Source organism: Poromitra crassiceps (genome assembly GCF_964638095.1).
Source record: "Poromitra crassiceps genome assembly, chromosome: 27".
In the NCBI taxonomy this organism is placed as follows: domain Eukaryota; kingdom Metazoa; phylum Chordata; class Actinopteri; order Beryciformes; family Melamphaidae; genus Poromitra; species Poromitra crassiceps.
Genome location: NC_139650.1, coordinates 15001613 through 15019274, shown reverse-complemented (window position 1 = coordinate 15019274; position 17662 = coordinate 15001613). Strand labels below are relative to the sequence as shown.

The 17662-nt window shown below is 42.7% G+C and overlaps 1 protein-coding gene across 1 annotated transcript; it reads left to right on the top strand.

The window, feature by feature from the left end:
* The first annotated feature begins 643 nt into the window (after nt 1-643).
* Nucleotides 644-16272, top strand: LOC310799010 (stonustoxin subunit beta-like). The gene is made up of 4 exons (XM_083661582.1): nt 644-685; nt 8334-8616; nt 11822-11932; nt 15175-16272. Exons 2-4 carry the CDS (start codon nt 8343-8345, stop codon nt 15711-15713), a joined length of 924 nt encoding a protein of 307 aa, XP_083517708.1. The 5' UTR covers nt 644-685; nt 8334-8342; the 3' UTR covers nt 15714-16272.
* The last annotated feature ends 1390 nt before the right edge of the window (nt 16273-17662 follow it).

The window sequence follows — 17662 nt, the reverse complement described above, 5'->3', positions numbered from 1 at the left end:
GGGCCGACAAAGCTAGCCGGCCAGATCAGCCTGTTTCCCCGCAGGCGACAGGCTGCTGCCGACGTGCTCAGTTGTGGAGGTTATACACCCCTTCGAACATTTCGTTATAAAAGTCAACTAAAACGCTGCTACTATCCCTACTTACCGCCTCAAATGTGTCAGAAGTGAATTTAGTGATGAAATAGCGTGAAAACAAAATTGTGAAAACATACCTGCAGCAGTGAAGTGGCGTTGTTCAAGTGAAGAATGAAGTGGCGTTGTTTTAATGGCGGAGTTTCGAGTCTTCCCGGGGCTGGTCAGATGAGTCGCAATGCATTATGGGAGAATGAGTATATGAAGTAAGCACCTCGCCTCTACTCAGGAAATCTTGCGAATGTAGTAGACTTCCAGGTTTTTCCTCGCCTACTCAAAAATTTTATACTGCACAGTGTAAACACACTACATACTCAATTTAGTAGTAGGAGTAGTAGTAGTAGTAGGCGCAGTACCCGGTTTCGAACACACCCCTGGTCTGTTTCTCCTCCTCACACTTGGTTTCTGGCCAAAGTTTAGACCAGTTTAGTCTCATACTGGCATGATAAAGTTTGGCAGTGAAGTTAAGAGGGTGTGACAGACATCATTATCAGATCAAATGAGGACAGATGCCAGGCCTGAAGTCTGCCAGTGGTTCCTCTGACTTGGCCAGGTAAGGATCCTAGCAGCAAACAGTACATACCTCTGATAAGTGAATTATGTGGAATTGCATTGTATCTGTAAAATTATTCGACTGTAGGTTTTGTGCAAATTCAAAATGAACTTTTGAAAAGATGACAAATTCTAACCAGGAGTGTTTACAGTAATGGCTGCAAAATCGTGGCAATTGTTATTCCATTTAATTTGTGTTACTTCTTGTATAGTTACTGTGCATGAAGAGAGCTGCGCGCTTGACATCAGTCGTAGTGATTCTTGCTTCTGGTGCGGCAGTCAGATAAGATACAGTAGCAAGCAGACTATCGTCACTGACGATAGTCCAACTAGGACTGAAACGTTTGCTGCCAATTTGTGCCGATCCTACAATAAAATGGATCTGATTTCTTAAGACTTTGTCTTGTCTATAGTTCTGTGTGCGAGTCCTCCACTGCTTGCTACTTCTTGTATAGTGTCATGACGAAAGGAAAGATACAACAGGGTGAGACAAAGGATACATTCCCCCAATATCCAAGTAGGCTATAATACTGTGTGTGTGTGTGTGTGTGTGTGTGTGTGTGTGTGTGTGTGTGTGTGTGTGTGTGTGTGTGTGTGTGTGTGTGCGTGGGGCACCAGATCACAGATGGGGAAAGCTTTCCAATGGTCACTTGCCATAGTAGAATTAATGATTATGTAATCTGGTCATTGTCTCAGCTCTCTGTCTCAGCTCTCTCTGCTCTGCTGCCTGTCTGTCTGTCTGTCTGCCTGTCTGTCTGCCTGCCTGTCTGTCTGTCTGTCTGTCTGTCTGTCTGCCTGTCTGTCTGTCTGCCTGTCTGTCTGTCTGTCTGTCTGTCTGTCTGTCTGTCTGTCTGTCTGCCTGTCTGTCTGTCTGTCTGTCTGTCTGTCTGTCTGCCTGCCTGTCTGTCTGTCTGTCTGTCTGCCTGTCTGTCTGACAGAAAGACAAATACTGGGCTCTCTGCACATCCCTAAGAAGTAGTAATGCACAGTGACAACAGTAGTAAGTAACGGTCCAAACAGGACTAATACATAATAGTAGTGGTGGTGGGTCTCTTCCCACTGGAGTCAGGATCGGGTTCATGGAGGATCCACGTCCATAGCCCCTGCAGGAAGGGGAGGCACAAAGACAAGTCCAGTAACATGCATGGATGAGACATGAATGTGAACAGATAGAGCTCAGTGTACAGAATCTTGGAAAAGACGTCCCTTTAACGGGAGGGGGAAAAACCCGGCAGTCTAAACCTATAGCAGCATACAGTAACTAGTGGCTGGTGAGCCAGCCCGAACTAACCTCAGCCATACAGCCAGGAAGACCCGCCCCGTGTTCCGGTGGTCTTTCCGCGTTGTGTGCCACAGTGTTTTCGTTCCCCCATTTTACCGTTTTTGACAGGTGTGTCTTGCGGCAATGCCATTATTTGGTTTTAGTTTTTTTTTTTTAGCTTTTTGGGTAGCTAGATGCTCGCGTCGCCCATGTTTTCTGAACAGAACGCAATGATTGAGCGGGAGCACAGCTGCACTTTGGTTCTGGGCGGATGTCGTGGTGTGTTCCGCCCATAGCCGGATGACACGGAACCAGGTTTCTGGCTCCAGATTAGCCCTAACTATAAGCTTCATCAAAGAGGAAAGCTTTAAGTATGCTCTTAAATGTGGAGAGGGTGTCTGAGTCCCGGACCGAGAGTGGAAGATGGTTCCAAAGAAGAGTCCGTTTTTTATATACAGTATTATGACAAATGAACTTGAATGAACTTGACGTGACTGTTACCTGCTCCGTCACATTCCAGAGCCACTCCTGCTTGATTTGCCTTAAGCACAATAAGGCCTATCATTATCATCGCCACTGCATAACATCTAGCTGAGCTTCACATACTGAACATTCTGTATAGGAGAAGAAAAAGAAGAACCAGAAGGACAAACCCGTCTTTATTGTCACATGACACCCGTTACAACACGTGCATGCAGGGCCACACACACACACACTCACACACACACGCACACGCACAAGCACACACACACACACACACACACACACACACACACACACACACACACACACACACACACACACACACACACACACACACACACACGGCCAGTGAAATATAAGCCGCGTTCGAAATCATTCACTCATTCACTCACTCACTATTCCCATATACATGTAGTGTTTATCATATAGTTCACTATATGATAAACACTAATATATTGTTTATCATATAGTTCACTATATGGGGAATGATCAAAATTAGTTTTGGACACTGCACAGATTCGGTAAAGACAACCGCATTGCATTGTGGTATACCGGCAAAAATGTAGGGTACATTCGTTGTTCACTAGAAATTGCTGTGCATTGTGGGTATTTTATAGTGGACTAAATAGTGAATCAAATTAACAGTTTAGAATTCGGACACTATAAAAAAAAAAGGCGACACACTAAATTGTCCACTATTTCTGTCATAGGGACCGATTCCGAACAGGCCTATTGTCTCTGCTCGTTTTGACCCAGACATGGCAGGCCTGTCCTCTGGTGGGCAGGCCAAGAGCAGGCAGGCCTGTCCTCTGGTGTGCAGGCCAAGAGCAGTGCACAGCGCCCGGGGACCAACTTCTGTAGTCGTCGCCAGTGAATGAATGAATTTATTTGACAAATAAAAAACATACAATACAGTGTATTGTATTTTTTTATTTGTCAAATAATTATTTGTTGGTGTATTGAATACACCAACAAGCATACAGTATAAAATAATTCATCAGGATATCACAATAAAGTCGTTAAACTTATTTCCATTGTGGGATTGAGTGTTGGGGTCATTACTCAAAAAAGTAATATATTACACATTACTTTAAAAAAGTAATGCCTTACTTTACGTAATTACTCCCAGGATCAAGTCATTTGTTACACTACATTAATTTTGCCTTACTCTTAACTCATTAGCCACCAGAGTTTTTCAGAAAAAGTCACTAGCCACCGCCAGGGTTTTTGATCATTTTCATTAATTTTCCAAGACCCACAGAATATTTTCTTCTATGACTACATAAAGACTGAATATCCCAAAAGAAAGAAGAGAGCCTCGACTTTCATATGAAAAAAAGTTTGATTCTACCTTCATCCGTTCTTTAGTTATCGACACCTGAATGTAGGTCGTTTTCACCAAAAACAGCAGTCTCTGACCAGAAAGCGGAGGAAATAGCATTTTTGTAAATGAAGTCATCTTCACGGCTCCTGACCCGAATAAATGCCTTTGATGGCGGATACTGGTGGTGTTACACTCAACTATGAACCCCATAATGATTTTGTTTCCCCTTCCGGTCAAACTCACCCGTGGGCACAGCTTTTACCGTAACACCGGTGTGAGAAAGAGATTCACCCCACTATTGAGAGAGGGAACCCCGGGTCGCGCGTTGAGGACTTGAGTCGACACTTTCAAGTGTCGACTCAAGTCAGTACCTGCAGTACCAAAGCAGGTACTGCTGTCAGAACACATACACACACAGCCGCAGCCACCCCCCCCCCCCCCACCCCCCAGTCAACGACGATGCCATCGCCCATCGTGAAGTTTCACTGTAGAACCACCACGATGGCTATTTTGTTGTCATCGCACAACCCTACTCTCAACCCGTCAAAAACTGACATCTGGTCAGGAACCCTTGTCGTCCCTTGCCGAAGAGAAAGGTAGGCCAGGGACTAGCTAGCCACGACCCATCCCGCCTGACTGCACGAGAACCCCCTCAGACTGGTCACTTCTGGTCAGACTCAGCGTAGCCCTCCACTCTGTACAAACCTCAGCTCTAGCTCCCCCTCATGGCCTGGCGGGCTCATTACACCCACCTCACCTCTACCCTTCCCTATCACAACTGGTGTCTCCTATTCAATTCCTGTCCACATCACTGTAAAAAATAACTTTTCACCCACCCCGTTTTTTAGACATGGCAGTAACCCTGAAAACTTTTCATCTTTAAAAAATGTCAATACTCCTCTTATTATCTCCGGTGGTCTCTGGAATTGCCAATCAGCAGTAAACAAAACCGATATAATCTCCGGTCACGCCCTCTCTCAATCTCTCCTCTTTCTCGCCCTCACGGAAACCTGGATTATTCCAGAAAATACTGCCACCCCAGCTGCTCTCTCCTCTGCCTTTTCATTCTCACACACCCCCCGAGCCTCTGGCCGAGGGGGGGGGCACTGGGCTTCTTATATCACCTAAATGGACATACACAGTCACCCCTCTTTCCCATCTCTCTCTTTCCTCCTTCGAAGCTCACTCTGTCACTGTATCCCTACCCATTAAACTTAGCATCATAGTCATTTACCGCCCACCTGGTCAGCTTGGTGATTTTCTAGAGCAATTAGACACCCTCCTCTCCATATATCCTGAAGATGCCACACCGCTCATCCTGTTAGGGGATTTCAATATCCCGGCCACGACACTTCAGACCTCTTTGTTCACTAGTTTTTTCTCATCTTTTGATCTCTCTCTGTCCCTATCTCCTCCCACTCATAAAGCCGGAAATCTGCTCGACCTTGTTTTCTCACGCTCTTGCTGCACTTCCAACCTCACTGTCACTCCGCTCCCCGTATCAGATCACCATTTTGTAACCTTTTCCCTTCCCATCTCTCTCCCCATTCCCCCCCCTGCACCTACTCACAACATCACCACTCGGCGTAACCTACAAACCCTCTCACCCTCAGCCCTCTCTTCTACTGTTCTCTCCATCCTTCCCTCAGTAGAGCAATTCTCCTGTCTCTCCACCAACCTAGCCTCCGCTGCACTTCTTTCCTCTCTCTCCTCCGCTCTCGACTCCCTCTGTCCCCTCATCACCAAACCTGCCAGAACCTCCCCTCCTGCTCCTTGGCTGTCCGAGGCTCTGCGTACCAGTCGTGCTGAGCTTCGGGCAGCTGAGCGAAAATGGAAAAAGTCTCTTCTCCCCACTGACCTCTCTGCCTACCACCTCCTCCATTCAAATTTCACCTCTTCTATCTCAGCTGCTAAGTCCTCTTTCTACATCTCAGAAATCCAGTCTTCCGCCTCAAACCCTAGTAAATTGTTTTCTACTTTTTCCACTCTTCTTAACCCTCCACCCCCCCCCCCCCCCCCCCTTCCCTCACTGCCGACGATTTCATGACCTTCTTCACCAAGAAGGTAAATGACATCAGCTCTGCTTTCCCCCCTCCAGTCACCAACAGCAGTTTCTCCGTCACCAGCACACACTCTCCGACCCCCCCCACTGGTCTTGCCTCCTTCTGTCCCCTCTCCCCTGAAGATGTACTCAAACTCATTATGTCCAACCGTGCTACCTCCTGCCCCCTCGATCCTATCCCCTCCTCTCTCCTCCAGGCTATCTCCTCTGATATTTCCCATTTTCTCACTTCCTTCATCAATTCATCCCTGTCCTCTGGTTCTGTTCCCACTCTCCTCAAGACTGCTAGAGTCAAACCACTGCTCAAAAAACCTTCTTTAGACCCCTCCACCACCCATAGCTACCGTCCCGTGTCCCTTCTCTCCTTCATATCCAAAACCCTCGAACGTGCAGTCTCAGATCAACTTTCACTTTATCTCTCCCAGAACAATCTATTAGATCCCCTACAATCAGGTTTCAAGCCCCATCACTCCACCGAGACAGCCCTCCTCTCAGTCACTCATGCCTTACATTCTGCCAAATCCTCATCCCTCTCCTCTGTCCTTGTTCTTCTAGATCTATCTGCAGCTTTTGACACCGTAAATCACCAAATCCTTCTCTCTACTCTCTCTCACCTGGGTATTTCTGGTTCTGCACTTTCATGGTTTACTTCTTATCTTTCTGATCGCTCATACCAGGTGTTATGGCGAGGTGCCCTTTCTAGACCCTCCACTCTTACCACTGGTGTACCCCAGGGCTCAGTCCTGGGCCCTTTCCTTTTTCTTTTGTATATCAGATCACTCGGCCATGTAATAGCCTCTCACGGTTTCTCTTACCATTGTTACGCCGATGACACGCAACTTTTCATTTCTTTCCCCCCCTCTGACACCCAAATTGAAGCCCGCCTCGCCTCCTGCCTCAAAGACATCGCAGCCTGGATGTCCGTACACCATCTCAAATTGAACATTGATAAAACTGAGCTCCTCTTCCTCCCGGCTAAGGACTGTCCTCTCAGTGACCTCTCCATCTCCATTGAAAACACTACCGTACTGCCCTCTCAAACAGTTAAAAACCTCGGCGTAATCCTGGATAACCAGCTATCAAACTCAGCTTTCATCGCAGCCACTGCCCGCGCCTGCAGATTTTCACTCTACAACATCCGTAGGATTCGGTCCTGTCTCTCAGTAGAGGCGACTCAACTCCTGGTCCAGGTATTGGTTCTCTCCCGCATGGATTACTGCAATGTTCTGTTGGCCGGGTTACCTGCATCTGCTATCCGACCTCTTCAACTAATTCAAAACTCTGCAGCCCGTCTGGTGTATAACCTGCCCAAATTCTCTCACGTCACTCACCTCCTCCATAAACTCCATTGGCTTCCCATCCTTTCACGCATCAGATTCAAGTCTCTGGTACTGGCTTACAGGGCACTCCACCGGTCAGCCCCTATATATTTACAGTCCATGATTAAGCTACAACCATTACATAGCTCTCTCCGTACCTCCACCCGTCCTGTCCGTCTAGCCCCTCCATCAATCTGCGGACCTGGGGGTCGCGCATCTAGATCACGACTCTTTTCATCTTTGGCGCCACAATGGTGGAATGAGCTCCCCCTTTCGGTCAGTGCAGCTGAAACACTGCCTATTTTCCGTAGGAGACTAAAGACTCACCTATTTGGATTATATTTTGGCCCTTCAGGACCAGACCTTTCTTAATTGTTCATCGTGCTTATTGTTTGCTATGTCTTATAAGCGATACTTTTTATAAGTGTTTGCTGTTTTTTACCTTGTTTATTTCTTGATATATTTTTGTATTGTTGCTGATAATGTGTATTCTTTGATCTTATATTGTACTGCACTGTATTGTATTGCATTGTAAGTCGCTTTGGACAAAAGCGTCTGCTAAATGACATAAAGTAAAGTAAAGTAAAGACTATGACTCACTATTGGGCTCGAGGAAACCCCCCCGGCATTCCAGCGCAACTAAGCCATTCCCGAGAGCCCACATTCAGACTGTAGTTGAGGAAGTGCGTCTGGGAGCAACCTCGAGCTCCAGGGAGAAACCCAACTCGGTTTTTTAAATGTATGTTTCAAAAGCCTGATCGCGGCAGTTCTTTACATGTACATTAAACACATATATGTTCATGTTTTTGTATCTGTTGGGGAGCTATTCCTAACCTGACGCTAAGCTATTCCATGATTTTGAGAAAGATCAGACTCAATTCAATGCGGAAATCACTTGTCTGAGCGAGCCTCCCAGCCACAGTCCTCCATACGGGTTTGGGCGTGTCATGCAGCATGCTTAACTCTCATTGGCTGTTGGTGAGCATGCTGCATGCTACACCCCCACATCTCACATCTCACAGCATCTACATACTGTAGAATAGCATTGAGAGCATAAATGATTGCTGCTTCTCAAACTAAAAACACATTTATGTTTGGTTTCCAGAGGGACTTTAATAATTGTGATAATGACATAATTCTCAGATTCATTTTAAATCATCATCATCATAATTGGTTGAAAATATCCATTGAATTTACCAGGAAACAACGATGGCAGATAAAAGAAGCTTTGCCGAAATACTGGATGATTTGAGCAACGATGAGTTCAAGAGCTTCAGGTGGCAACTACAGCAGGATAACATCCTGGGATGCTTCAAAGCCATCCCAAAGAGCAAGCTGGAGAATAAAGACCGGGAGGACACCGTGGATGTGATGGTGTCCACCTACAACACAAACACTCTGGCGGTCATCAAAGATGTTTTGAAGAAGATCAACAAGTTCGATCTAGTGGAGCGCTTATCAAACAGATGCTCAGGACTTAAAGGTAAGTCTTGGGGAGAAAATAATACAGTCCTGAAAAAGCAAAGTGATAAAGATGACTAATAAATTAACACAAGACAGAAACAATAAACACAGTCAACAGTAGGGCTGTGAATCTTCACTGGCCTCACGATTCGATTCGATTACGATTCATCTGTCAACGATTCGATTCGATTCGATTAAACGATGCATCACGATGCATCGCGATGCATCTTAAATCGATGCATCACTTTTTCCGCAATACATGATTTATTTTTTCTCACTTTCTTTTTTCTCACTGTGTGGCTACTTTTAAAATAAAAGTGCATTTGGAATTGCATTGTATTATGATCCATAATTAAAATAAACAACTGTACTTACATTCTATTTTATTTGATTATAATTTTTTTTTTTTTTTTTAACCCTTGTACCCTCCTAGTCCATCTGATGGACTTTTCCTGCATTCGCGTATGGGGCGTTTCCACATTTTTTGAGTATATGGTCTAAAACTAAGGCTAGGTATTTTTTTTGGGGTATTTGACAAAAATCAATCATAGTTATCATTTTTATACGATCCTAAGACCTATTTTCAAAAATACTCCTCAATTTACTCCTGGTCCATCTGATGGACCCATTGACTTCCATTGAAACCACTCTATTGGTACTCCCAGCAAATTTTTACAAAATTAATTTATTTCATTTATTTCAGCGGGCATCCTGGACCAAATACCTTGAACTTTGACCTTAATATCTAACCTTGGAGTTGGTAGAAATTTTGGGGGAGTTACATGGTCTCAAAGTCCATTGCATAGTTGTCCCATTGATTTCAATGTTAATTTTGCACAAAAAGAACATTTTTTTTTTACTTCCAGCTAATTTTTCAAAAAATCATTATTTCCTTGATGTTACACATCTCACCTTGACTCAAGGGGTTAAAATTGTAGTTTCTACTTTTTTTTTTTTTTTTCCCATATTCCCCCAGTTTTGGCATAGCAATCAATTCCATACAGTTTACATGAAATGTAAAAAAAACTGATTCCTATGCCAAAGATGGGAAAATATTATAAAACTGAATTTGACAGTCCACACTACTGATTTGAAGCCTTTAGACCAGGATAGATGCTGGACTAAAGCTCGTTTGTGTTTTTTGGGGAAAATGGCTGGTAGTCCAAAACATGCGCTTTTTGGATTTTTGGCTCAAAATATGAAAAAATACTATTTTTACAAAAAATCACAAAAAATACAAAAACCCACTGATGATGTCACAATGTCTGTGACATCATCAGTAATGTCATCAGTGACATATTATTGACAAAAAATCATCTCATGACATCACTGATGATGTCATAGGCTAGTGATGTCATAGCTATTGTGACATCATGCCTGCGAATCTTTGATACTAGGCATCTTGCAGTGGTGACTTTTGTAAAACACCCCAACTTGCCCATAATATCAGACCCAAAGCCAGTTTGTCTTTATGGAAATGGAAAAAAAAAACTTTTTTTTTTTTTATGTACTTTTTTTTTTTTTACTGTACTTACTGTACACTGGCATTTGAGGGGTTAAAATTCGAATAGGTATGAAATGTTGGTATGAGGTATTAGGGAAGAAGTTACCAATGAATTATAAACAGTCAAAAATTTAAAAATTTAAATTAATATTTATAAATTAGTACAGTATTCTCGTTAAGGTCCATCAGATGGACCAGGATTAAATTGAGGATTCCGCGGCAGCAGGGTACAATCGATTTTTGGTATTTGTTAATCGATGCAGAATCGTGCACGTCCGCATCGCGATGCATCTTATAATCGATTATTTTTGACACCCCTAGTCAACAGCAGTGTTGGGCAGTAAAGTACGTTAGTTAGTGTAATTAGTTTTCCCAGTAGGTAGAAATGTAAGAGATTAGATTGTATTACAGTTACTAATCCAAGTAACTTCGAGTTACTGCATTATTTTCTCCGTGCTGGCACAGCACTAAAACGTGTGAAGATAGGTCTGGCTATGTAACTGCGTTGCCAGAAAGCAATTATACCACGACACTCACAGAACATACTGTATTTATATCAATGGAAAAAATAACTGAAATAACTTTCTGAATAATGTCACGTGGTAGAAACGTCTATTGGAGACAATATAGAGGGGAAATCTCTCCTCTTCTGCCGCCTTGCCTGCTGAGGGCTGACTGAACAACTCAAGTGAATCCGCGAAACACAACCCATAGAGAAACACCACCATTATGCGATCTTGGGAATTCTGGTTTTACTTTGGTGTTACTATCAAATAAATATTTTACAAGAACGCGCCCAATATGAGCAGCAGATGAGGCAGTTGGGTCCAATACCATTCTGCAGATGAGACCAGACGTGCAGGCAGCGCGGCGTATCTACTGTACACGTGTGCACGCGGACACATGTGCGCACTGCAGTGTTTGTTTTGCTTCCTTCTACCGCCGTCATGATGTACTGCCTTTCCTATATTTGCTTGTGTTTGGTGCAGGGTTGCTTTCAGACCACAAACGATACCTACATTTTCAAGCGGACCAGAGTTCGCTTGTTTGTTCTGCACCAGAGTTCGTTTGCGCTTTCACACCACCCCAAACCTTCCGAGGAAAGGAACACAATTTGTGTTCCAAACATTAACCCCTCTTTGCAATGTGATAAAAGTTTCTCAGTGAATTATAGTTCATTGCCTCACTGAATTATCTGCTGTTACCCAATTTTAGCAGCAGAATTTGATGTCCTGGCGTTTGGCACATCACAAATCTCAACTTGGTCTTCGGGTTTGCCTATTAGTGAATGCCAAAAAAACAACCACAACCACATCTGTGGCTTATCATCACATCAGGTCGTCCACTAATCAGAAGGTTGGTGGTTCGATCCCCGGCTCCTCGAGTCCGCATGTCGAAGTGTCGTTGGGCAAGACACTGAACCCCGAATTGCTCCCGATGGCTGTGCCAGCACCCTGCGTGGCAGCTTGCCACCTTCGGTGTGTGAATGGGTGAATGTACTGTAGGCACATTGTAAAGCGCTTTGGCTAAAAGCGCTATATAAATACAGTACATTTACCATTTAACATCTCCACTCAGACCACAACACCCCATCCACTAGCACACTGCTCATCTAACCAATATATCCACCCCCCTCCTCTCTTGATTGATTATTGATATTATTGTTGTTATTATTGTTATTATTATTATTATAGTAATAATAATCTGTATTCTCTTTCAGTTGGGGAGACTTCCGAGAAAAGAGGAGCTTCTTCCAGTCAACCACAGTCTGCTCACCTTCCCACTGGAAGCACTGCAGTGCAGAGTACAGAGAGGTGCAAACTGATGAAATGTAAGTGTGTGTTTAGTTTGATTGATGAAAAACAAAGCAACACAGAAAAACAGAGAAAGGGGTGTGTCTTTTGGAAAATGAAGAAAATCCAGCAAGGTGCACATTGGTCCAGGGCTTATGAAGTAAAAAATGAATATATGTATTTATTAGGGCTGTCAAACGATTAATTTTCTTAATCGCGATTAATCTTGCGATTAACTATAGTTAATCACGATTAATCGCATCTTTGTATCGTATGTTTAAAATGCCATTATTTTGCATTTCAAAGCATTTTTAATTTGATATTAATAATTCTTACCAGTATGTCGTGATTGGGAATCAAATTAATGCAAATAAATGTACTTTGTGATCTTGAATTTTAGATTTATTTTCAATTCAATAGAAGTGGAATGTAGACAGGAGGTAACAATGTCTACAAAATATATCGGCGGCGCTGTGGAGCAGTTGAAACCCAAAATGACACAGCCGAAGAAGGCTGTGTCTGAGCTAAAAACGTTGGCACTTCCATGTGAATAATGGCTCGGTATTGGAAACTGTGTATTGATAACGTGTATATCGTGTGAAGCCATTAGAGCCGACTTCCCAGTGGTTAGAGGACCCGCGCATCCGAGACTCTGAAGGAAGAATGAGTGATGAGTCTCATGCTAGCTAGCTGGCTGCTAGCTGGCCGCTAGCTACCTTTAGGTGATCGCTTGCCTCAAACTCTATGTACTTCGGTGATATTTTAATTCCGTTTTACACAAGGTGCAAACTACGGCTCTTGACTTGTCCACTGTGCCATTTGGGGATTTTTTTAAAGTAAGACGAGCCATTTAAAAGCGTATTGCTGTCGTTCTCTTCCATGCCTGCCTGCACAAGCAGAGACAGGAAACCGAACGGCTTGACTACAAGTACGGGTGCGATGAAGGGACAAAACAGCGGCATGCGATTAACGCGATTAAAAAAAAAACGCGTTATGATCGGCACGCATTAAAGGCCCAATCCGTCAATACTCACTATTACTGACGCCGGTGGCCGTTAGTGTAACTGCAGGCAGCGTGTGAACGAGCTGACGCGCAGGCACCATACTCGCACGCGTACAAGCAGTTGCCTGGCAACAGCAGAGCTGTTCGTTGCTTTGTAACGTTAACTCATAAAAGTCACTTGAAAACGGCAACCTGGACAATTTATCGGTCAGATCAGCCTCGAGATGCCCAGGAAGGATTCTGGATGAATTAGGGGACGTTATTGTGGCATGTTTGGTCGTGTTTTGGCTTGCGTTGGCTGCGGGCAAGTCGATACTCATGTTAGCACAAGCCAGGAAATAGCCTGCTCCCCCTGTATGTACGGTACCGTGCAATGCCTGGAGTTGACCAAACTGAACAATCAAACAATGTTTCATAAGCATAACAGTAACGTTAGGCATATTTACGACTGTTAAATTCATTATCCACACAAGACGGTAACGTTATTAGTGGGGCTGGTGGTAATTTCTATAAATGTAAATTAATATTAGTTAGCCGCGATTAGCATCAAGCTAACATTACTAGTATGTGCAGTCCCACTGCAGCCAACTACAGTCAGAGCCTGCTGGCTGCGGGAAGTGGATACTCATGTTAGCACAAGCCAGGAAATAGCCTGCTCCCCCTGTATGTACAGTCAAACAATGTACCGTAAGCATAACAGACAGTAGGCTAACGTTAGGCATATTTCCGACTGTTAGATTCATTATCAACACAAGACAGTAACGTTATTAGTGGGGCTGGTGGTAATTTCTATAAATATAGCTAAATCTATTAGTTAGCCGCGTATAGCATCAAGCTAACGTTACTATGGTTCTAATAGGCACTCACAACCGCAGCTAACTACAGTCAAACAATAATGTTCCATGACCATAAGCATAATGGTAGTAACGTTAGGGTTGCATTACTTCACACAAGACTTGTTAGCAGATTTGTTAGCAGAGTTTCTGACCAGGTGGTCAGATACTTGTACTACGGAGTGACAGTAAAAATCTTGAATCTTGAAAATCCATTAGCAAGCAGCTAACGTTATCTGGTCAAAACCACATTACAGTAGCTACAAGCAGCAAGTTTCCTTCATGAACCGAAAACACAGTCCTGACTCTAGTTTCCCCCCGATGTCGGTCACATTGCTGCTGTCTGGCCAGACGGGCTTCATTAGATAAATATTGATTTATTTAGTCTGGACATTTTCTGGAGTCTGTGTTGTTGCTTCCTTTAGCTAGCAGCTAGCGACGAACGTAACGTTAAAAGCTACTTCAGCCATTTCCTGTTAGCGTCTAGGACAAGAGACGAGCTCGTGAACGCGCGAGACGTCACATCCTCTAGCTGTGGCGGGAGATGCTATCCACTTCGAAACTGCGGTTTTCCAATGTATCTTCTGAACGGCTGGTCTGAGAGAAACGCCCCTGGTCGCCATTTTTAAGTGACGTCAAGGCGCATTCACTCAGTGCCAATAATAAACACTTTGTGCACATTTATTTCTCGCCAAAACCAACGGAATGGGCCTTTAACGCGTTAACGCTGACAGCCCTAAAAAATACCGATATGAAGATTACATATGAAGTGAAACTGTGGCTGTAAAGCATTACTCAAAATTAATATTAAGGTTAACATTACAATAAGAGTTTTATTTCGAAAGCCCAAAAGCGGAAGACCTACTTTTACATTCTGGCTGACTTGGCACTCATGCACTATTATTACTATATGGGGGGGAAATAATAATAAGAAATTAACTGAAAATGAACTGAACTGCTAATTTTTTTGGCACTATGAACTTAGTTCAAAATTCAAAATTGTGAACTATGAACATGAACAAGTTAATTTTAATCTGTGAGCTGAACTTTGAGCTAGCTCTTGGGAAGTGTGAACTTGCACAGCACTGTATGTGTGTGTGTGTGTGTGTTTATTGATCTACAGTATCTATCTATCATCTACACCTAGATGATAACTAGATATCTATTTATATATCTATCTATATCTATCTAGAATATAATAATTTGTGTTATGTTATTAATTTGTAACCCAGTCATATTATCATGAGTGTCTTTTCATAATTTCCCCCTCATTGTTAAAGCCTATGTAAGCCATATCAAAACTGGAGGTTGGTTGCCTCTAATTCTAATTTAAATCAAGTCAATGAATATATAATTATTCACAAAAATGAATAACCAACAATAAACACAACAGGTGTATTAGATGAGGAACTGCTGCTGCATTGAGTATTGTTCTCTCCATCAGATGCCCGTGAACTCACACTGGACCGAAACACAGCACACAGAGCGCTCTTCCTGACTGGAGACAACAGGAAGCTGACAGATGTGGTAAAGGAGCAGTCATATCCTGATAACCGCGAGAGATTTGACCGCTGGCATCAGGTGCTGTGTAGAGATGGTCTGACTGATCGCTGTTACTGGGAGGTTGAGTGGAAAGGAAAGGTTGATATAGGAGTGACTTACAGAGGAATCAGTAGGAAAGGAGGGGGTGATGAGTGTAGTCTTGGAGGGAATGAAAAGTCCTGGAGACTGTACTGCTCTGATGATGGTTATTATGAAGTCTGGCACAATAACACATTAACAGACACACCTAGCCTCTCTTCCTCTCTCTCTAACAGAGTAGCAGTGTATGTGGACTGGCATGCTGGCTCTCTGTCCTTCTACACAGTTTCGTGTTTCCTAACCCTATTCCCCCTCCACACCTTCCAATCCACCTTCACTGAACCACTCTACCCTGCGTTTGGGTGCTGGAGGCCTGGTTCCTCAGTGTCTCTTGTCAGATAGAGGAGGAAGAGAGAAACAATGTGCCAGAACACAGATGCTGAGATGATGGTTCACTCGGTACAGGATCTCCATCTCTCTCTCTCACACACACACAAACACCTGCACGCACGCACGCGCACACACACACACACACACACACACACACACACACACACACACACACACACACACACACACACATCTTAATGTGAACATATCTTAATGTGAGCATATTCTTAAATTTCAATACGTATTAGTGGTTTTACTGTTAAAAACACATTAACAATCACTGTCAGCAGAATGTTTATACGTCCAGGGAAACTGAACTGGGTTTGAACACCACTCAGGTAGGTTCTGTCTGGAAGATGAATATTTTATTCAGAAAATAAAATATGACACCAGACAGAATCAACTTGTTGTTCATGGTTGACGGATTAAACTATCTTTCTCTTTGGTTTGTTATATTTGGTATTTTATTAATTAAAGGTTAAACATTGTTTTTTCTTCTTTTGAAACAGGTTTTGTTATGAATGTGTTTTTACTTTAAAATGTAATTATTATCCTAAAATAAACCAGTATGATTCTCTGGTGTTGTCTATATTGTGTTTTGTGACCTTTCATTTCAGTTTATTTTATTTGACACCAAATAAAAAGAAACAAGTAGACAAAGGAAGAGACAATATTAACAGTGCTGAGGGTGATTATTTTATTTTTAGTTCATACTGTATTTTTTCAAAATAAGAAGTCGAAAAAGGGAAAAGGACCACCCTATGAGGAAAGCAATTGACATTCAATATTAGGTGATTACCAGCCATATAAGGGCTTATGTGCTTGTGAGAGATATTGTTTCTGGGATCCCACACAAGGGGTCCATTAGAAACCAGCCAGGCGAGTCACCCGTCATCCCTAACCTCATCAAGGTAGGCTAGAACCCCTTTTTTTTCTTGAGTAAGGGTGGGGGGAGGGGATTTAAGTGTTCTATGTGTATATGTGTAACTATGTGTATTTTTATTTTTGTTTATATACGTCATGCACTCAATGTAGTAGTAACAACTTTTACTATTTTTTTCTGCAGAATTGATAGGTACTATAGTATATGGAACAACCAAACATCCAAAATATAAAGGTCACAAGTTGGAATGTTAGGGGACTAGGGAAATTAACCAAATTGAAACAGGTCATGAACAGAATTAAACAGCTTAAGTCAAAGGTAGTTTTTCTTCAAGAAACCCATTTGACAATCTCGGATATTAGACGGGTACAAAATAGATGGTCTGGTCAGGTGATATATGCATCATATAATAGCTATGCTAGAGGTGTACTTATCCTTATTCATAGAACAATACCATTTCAAACTATTAAAACAATTCAAGACCCCGCTGGAAGGTATGTTATCACCCAAGGTAACATTCTCTCTCTCACACTTAATTTAGTCAGTGTATACGGCCCGAATGAAGACAACCCTAAATTTTTTGAGGATCTTTTCCTTACTTTATCCACTTTACGAGGCTCTTATATTATAGGAGGAGACTTTAACTGCACTCTAAATCCAACCATGGATCGTTCTACAGGCTGTGACACGTATAAGGTAAAAACTAGGAATTCACTAAAACAATACATTGTGGATATAAATTTGGTTGAAGTGTGGAGAGAACAGAACCCTAACAAAATAGAGTACTCTTGTTACTCAGGTTTAGGTAAATCCCGCTCTCGTATCGATTATTTTCTTGTATCTAGGGAACTCCTGTCCAAGATCAAAGGTTGCTGGTATAATAGCATAGTAATAAGCGACCACGCTGCCATCTCACTAAATATTTATATAGAAAAATTTATTCACAGTCCCCCTACATGGCGATTTCAAGTCAGATGGCTGCAAAACACAGGGTTTGTTACATTTATGAAAACTAAAATAGACATCTATTTTGAATTGAATACTGATCAAACTAGTGCCAGTATAAGATGGGAAGCAT

What these genes read in the sequence shown, in the direction of transcription:
- LOC310799010 (XM_083661582.1), top strand. Translation starts at nt 8,343, where the DNA reads ATGGCAGATAAAAGAAGCTTTGCCGAAATACTGGATGATTTGAGCAAC. An exon ending in CAGATGCTCAGGACTTAAAG is followed by an intron (nt 8,617 to 11,821) that starts GTAAGTCTTGGG and finishes ATTCTCTTTCAG; the next exon opens with TTGGGGAGACTTCCGAGAAA. An exon ending in GAGGTGCAAACTGATGAAAT is followed by an intron (nt 11,933 to 15,174) that starts GTAAGTGTGTGT and finishes TCTCTCCATCAG; the next exon opens with ATGCCCGTGAACTCACACTG.